We start from the raw sequence: 6,138 nt of genomic DNA on the forward strand, positions 1-6,138 counted from the left end.
TGTGTGGGGAAGTTGGAGTGGTCCTCCCTGGAGAAGTGTCAGAGGGCTGAGGGCTGAGTGCTGAGCAGGAGTGTGCTGGCACTGGCTTGGAGCAGGAGTGCTCCCGGGGGAGGGAGCGGGGCCGCAGGGGTCTGGAAGTTGGAAGGAGCTTGGGGAGCAATGAGGAGGCCAGTGTGGTGATAAAGCCTTTTGAGAGAGAGTAATTGATCACGCAGGGTCTTAGGACCATCCAAGGACTTTCAACTCCTTTTTTTTAAAAAGCAATAGAAAGCCATTAAAGAATTTAAACAAGAAAAGGAATCAAATTTTAGTTCTAAAAAGGCATCTGATCATAGACTAGAAAAGAGATTGAAGATGAGATGATCAGTTAGGAGCCTGTTACATTGCAAACAAATGACAGTGGGTTGGATTAACATGAAGATGAAGAGAAAACGATAATTTTGCATTCTTTGGATGTAGAAGCAATAGGATTTGGTGCTAGATGGATGAGCAGGTAAAGACAGAAGAGTTGTAGGTGACCCCAAGATTCTGCCTGAGCCACTGGCTGAATGGTGATGCTGTTTGAAATGGGCAGTGATGAAGGTGGAGGTGGAGGTCAAGGGTTCCGTTTCTGCTGAGCTCTGTTTGAGATGCATGTGGAATTGCCAAATGGAGAAGCTGCATGAGGTATAAAAGTTCAGAGCTCTGAGGAGAGTCTAGGCTACAGGCCACGTATAAATGGCGTTCAAAGCAGTAATTCACTGAATAGAGTGGGGGAAGGGCATGCACAGCCAGTGCTGAGGAAGCACGTGAAGCATTTATGTTTGTGTAAAGAAAGAGGAACAATCTGAAAATGGAGAGTTGAGGAGACATCTTGGGAAATAGGGGCAAGAAATCTAGTAGCAAGTTTATGGAAAAAAGAAACTGTTGGCTACAGGAGGTTGCGGTTTCCAGTCACTCTCCGTTTCCCTAAAATGACATAGTTATGTTTCTTTATCTACAGGAATTCAAACTACAATGGCAGCCCGATACCACAGCTCATGTTCCAACCCCAGCGAACCCAGGAGCTGCCGTGGTGAGAGGGTGCCCTGGCTCCCCAGGCCAGGAGGGTTCCTGTCCGAGCAAGAGCAAACCATTTCCAACCTCCTCTCTCATTTTCTCTTCGTTCGCCCTGCTCTGTCATTTCTCCCCCGACCCTCTATGCTTTCTCCTCATGATGCAGTAGAACAGCGAAGAAGAAGAGAGGTAGAACTATCTGGACTGATCCCAGGCTCGATGAGGGTTCTTATGTCCTACTTCCCACTATGTGGACACACCAAGCCAGGTGGAGCCTCTCTGGTTGATTTTCTGCCCCTCTCTTCAGCCTGGGAGAGGACTGGGAAGGAGGAACGTGGGAGTAATTGATTCCACATTCAGGTCCCTAATTTCCCTGCTTCTAGTGGCCTCACTATAACCAACAAGTTCAACAGACAACCTCATCCAGTTCTGTCACATAACCTCCTTCTACTCCCTTAGCCATGGAAATCAACCACAATAGTTGAGCTTTTGCTGGTTTAGCAAACCACCCCACAATGAAGTCACGGAAAACATCAACCGTTTAGTTGGCTCTTTATTTTGTGGGTTAACTGGGCAGTTCTTGGGTCTGGGTTAACTTGGCTTATCTCAGCCAGACTCGCTCATATACCTGTGGTAAGCTAGTGGTTCAGGATGCAACTGGATAAGTTTTCACAGCCTCATGGGCATGTTTGGTAGTTAGCAGGCTCTTGGGTGGGCCAGGGTGACAGAGATAAGTGGACCTTGTTTCTCTCATCATCAGAGAGGCTAGTCCAGGCCTCTTCATGGGGCAGTTGCAGAGTTCTGAAGAACAAAGGGAAGGCACGCCAGAATGCATCAGCACTTTTGAAGTCTCTGCTTACATCACGGTTTTACTTTCCTATTGTCCAAAACAAATCACAGCCCAGGCAGATTCAAAGGCTGGAGAAATATGCTCAGCATTGTGATGGGAGGAGCTGCAAATCCACATCCCAGAGAAGCATGTGTACAGAGAGATGGGCATCATTCAGGGCCATGTCTGCAATCTATTGCATAGATAGTCATCCATATGCTGCCCACATTGGCAAATTGTTGCAGTGTTGGAACTGGCCTTTGGTGCCCTTTGTTTCACCTCTCATGATTTTCCTACTCCCTCTCTCTATAGCCAACCAGAGCCCTCAGCACAGCCTTAGGTTGGAGTCTTCTACGGTGATGATAACCAAATAATAATCTGAAGTCCTGCCCACATTTTTCCTTAGATAATCTTAGACATCCTGCATGCAATATTCTCAGCTGCTGGAAATTTACTTCTCTCACTCCAGGATTCTGGCTGTCAAATGTGGGAAATTCTACTTTAGGGATGGTTTTGTGAATCTCTGGATTAGCTAAAACCTCAGCATAAAGTGTGTAGGGATGGGGATTAGCTACAGATTTTGCGGAAGCCAGAGTGGCAGTTTCTGCAAGATCTCTCTTCTGTTTGTTTGATATTTTTAAAAGATTGCTCCAATTACAGAATAGACTGAGGGGGCAACAAGGAAGTAGAGACCGGTTAGGAGACAACTGAGGCATGGGTGGTGATGGTAGCTGGGGCTAGAATGATGGTCTTCAAGATGGAGAGGAGATGGACGGAGCCAAGGGAACTTACTAATGGGTTGGGAATGGAAAATGAAGGAAAGAGAGGAATCAAGAGCCATTCCTAGATTTTTGGTCTGAGGAAGTGAGTGAATGTTGAAGTATCTCGAAAAATCAAAATGGAGTTAATAACATTGTCTGTAATGTTGTGATATGATAATGTATGCATTTCCTCCAAGCAGAAATCAATGGTTGTAACACAGGATTCCTTATGCAGGAACCAATCTTACTCAAGGGCTACACTGGGACGGTCTACCTTCTTGGAGAAACAGGCTCTCAAATGCATTCATCAGTTGCCTTCCGTCTGCTCCCAGTCTGTGCTTAACAAATCCCCAGACTCCAACTCTATAGCCACATTAAAGAGCTATGCGGAGAATTACCAAATACAAATACAGAGAAAGCCATAGAGATTATTTGTTGTCTGACTCAAGGCACAATTATTTGGGAGACATAGTTTCAGTTGACATGTTATGCTGCTCTGAAATTAACTTTCAACTTCCCCAGAAAGTGGAATATGCTTAACCAATGAAACTAAGAAAGTATAACTCTACTGATGTTAATCGGTATGGTTTTTTTTCCATTTGTTAACTATCAAAGGATTTTATAGTAACTCCAGAGAACTGTCATGTATTTGCTGGCTATAATTCTTCCACCTCTTAATTTAAATATAAAAGCTTCACTAAATTTCTATCGATATATCTAGCATTGCCTCTTCCTGATTTGCTAAAGCTAAAGTCGTTAACTTTCGATGTTCGGTGTTTTGTTCTCCTGTGGGTCATAATCCTTGAAAAAATGGTTGCATGTGTGAAATATAAAGGGACGATGGGCTGGATACCCACCTACCTGACTTCTTAATGGGAAGAAGAAAAGTCCCATTTTGGATAGAAATTGGGGGGAAAATAATCTCCCACTGCGATGTCCCCAAGTCAGATTTCGTGTTGCTTCCTGCATTATCTTACGAGGAACAGCTACCAGCAGCAGCTCAGAGTTCACTTCTTGAGCCATCCCGTTCCCTCCTCTGTGGGCTACTTAACTAAAAAAGTCAGAGTAAGAACCTCAAGGGAATCCTGAAAAGTCCTTGGGCCTTCCCTAAGCACTGCAAGAGGAACATCAGGCCCACAGGACTTTCTCTAGAGTTCCTGTGAGTGCACACATAACTGAAGAGAGAGGATGCTAGTGGGCAACAGTGGGGGGCGCCCTTGTGTGGGGGACCTGGGGGGGAAACAGCTGGAGGTGGATCCTAACACTGTGGCTTTTGTTCCCTGTTGTCTTAGGGCTTGGAGACCAAAACCCCAGAGATTTGCAACTGAGACTTGTCCTAGTGGGTAAGACTGGAGCAGGAAAAAGTTCAACAGGGAACAGCATCCTTGGAAAGAAAGCGTTTAATTTCGGCCTTGCAGCAAAATCCATCACCAAGTCCAGCGAGAAAGGGAGCAGCATGTGGCACGGGAAAACAATTGTCGTTGTGGATACGCCTGGCGTTTTTGACACCGAGGTACAGGATGCTGACACGTGCAAAGAGATTGCTCGCTGCATCCTCCTGACCTCCCCGGGACCTCACCCTCTGCTCCTGGTGGTCTCACTGGGCCGTTACACGCAGGAAGAGCAGAAGGCCACTGAGAAGATCCTGAAAATGTTTGGACACAAAGCTAGGAGATACATGATTCTCTTATTCACCCGGAAAGATGACTTGGAAGACACCCACTTCCGCGATTACCTAAAGGTAGCTCCAAAAGTCTTTCAAGAGCTGATGAAGGAGTTTGGTGATCGCTACTGTTTGTTCAACAATAAGGCAATGGGAGCTGAGCAGGAGGCCCAGAGGGCGCAACTGCTGGCCTTGGTCGAGCACGTGGTGATGCAGAATGAAGGAGGATGCTACCTTAATGAGATGTAACAAAGAGCAGAGGAGGAGATTCAGAAACAAATCGAAGTGGTGCAAGAACGTTACAGAGCAGAGCTGGAGAGAGAGAAAGCGCTGATAAGAGAGGAGTACGAAGAGAAAATCAGAAAGCTGGAGGATGAGCTGGAGCAGCAGAAGAAAATGGCACAAATGGAGAGGGAGTTAGCTGAAAGGGAGATTGTCTGTGCCTCAAGGCAGCGAAATGCCAGAGAAGAGGTTGAGAGTCAGAGTAGGACCCTGGAATTAATCTTTGGAGCACTGAAGATTGCTTCCTTTGTCATCTCCTGGCTGTTTAGGGAAGATTAAGCTTAATGAAAATCTGTCGATAGTTCTTGCATATTTTCAGGTGGCCCTGCCACTCATTCCCCAAAGTCAGAGCATGCTGGTCTCTGTCTCTCAGGACTCAGGAGTGCAGTGAAGTTCGCTGTTGGCAGTTGGTAGATGTTGAATCGATTTAACAGGGAGGGACAAATTCTCAATTTGTGAAACTCCAAAGCAGAAAGTATTGATGCTCCCTACCTTGTGAATTCTTTCCCAGAGACATGGAGAAAAGGAATGCAGGAGACCAGAGAAGATGACCTCGAGCTCTCTCTGCTCATCCCTAGTAAAGATTTCTCTCTAGATTCTTTCCAGACTGGCAGACAGTCACGCCCTGGGGCTTTTCTCACTTACTTTCCCTTTAGGAGGACAGTGAGTGAGCAAAAGCAGTGCTCTGCGGTACTCACCCATGGAGATGCTTAGAAAATTCTTTCTCCATGCATGTAAATGTATTTAATTCCGTTTTCACAGAAGGGCTCAATTTGTTCCTTATCGTCTCCCCATTGAAGTGTCGATGAAGAGTTCCTGGAAGATGGATCTCTCAGAACTCAATTAGGTGAAATGCCAGAAAGTGAGAAAGACAGAGACTCAACAGATAGGACAAGAATATTTGGTGCATTTGGATGCATCTGTAGAAACTCTGACCAACCTCAAAGTGACCAATTTGCTGAATGACCTGTCCTCTCCTTTTCTGTGAAAGTGACTGCTGCGCCCCCACCTCCATAACCCCACAGCTTGAGTACTTACTGCTTGGCGGGTCACCTTCACACTGCTGCTCCCACCCAGTTGAGTTATTTGCTTATTATTACTATAATAAAGCTTTTCTGTTCTCTCATATTTGTGCACAATTGGAACCTCTTTTTTTTTTAATACCACTATTCTGCTACTTCTTCTAAGAACACGGGGATGAATTTCACTTTTTCATAAAAGTTCCAGAGGATTTTCGAGCTAGTTTTGGTCTACCCTCCAGACATCTCTCCTCCTTTTCCCTGGAAGATTGGAACCACGTTCTCAACCCCTCTGCCAGTCAAAGACCACATTCTCTTTGGTTTCGTTCATTATGTGCTGATAGAAATTATGTGTAACCAAGGTTTCTGAGACCTGAGTGGTTTTCCTGGGGCAAAAATTCCCTTGAATATTTGGACAACAAGAATTGAAGTCCCTGTCCCTTTGTTACTTTTCCACGGGGTACCCCTCACCTGATAACTTCTAGGATTTCCCAAAGCACATTTCCATGTTCTACCAACATGTCCTGGTGGGTATATGTGGCTTATGCC

At 45.6% G+C, this 6,138-nt stretch overlaps 1 protein-coding gene across 1 annotated transcript; it reads left to right on the forward strand.

The window, feature by feature from the left end:
• The first annotated feature begins 980 nt into the window (after positions 1–980).
• Positions 981–5,696, forward strand: LOC124233531 (GTPase IMAP family member 4-like). Its single transcript, XM_046650677.1, has 2 exons — positions 981–1,054; positions 3,918–5,696. Exons 1-2 carry the CDS (start codon positions 997–999, stop codon positions 4,535–4,537), a joined length of 678 nt encoding a protein of 225 aa, XP_046506633.1. The 5' UTR covers positions 981–996; the 3' UTR covers positions 4,538–5,696.
• The last annotated feature ends 442 nt before the right edge of the window (positions 5,697–6,138 follow it).

Source organism: Equus quagga, unplaced genomic scaffold, assembly GCF_021613505.1.
Source record: "Equus quagga isolate Etosha38 unplaced genomic scaffold, UCLA_HA_Equagga_1.0 204316_RagTag, whole genome shotgun sequence".
NCBI lineage: Eukaryota > Metazoa > Chordata > Mammalia > Perissodactyla > Equidae > Equus > Equus quagga.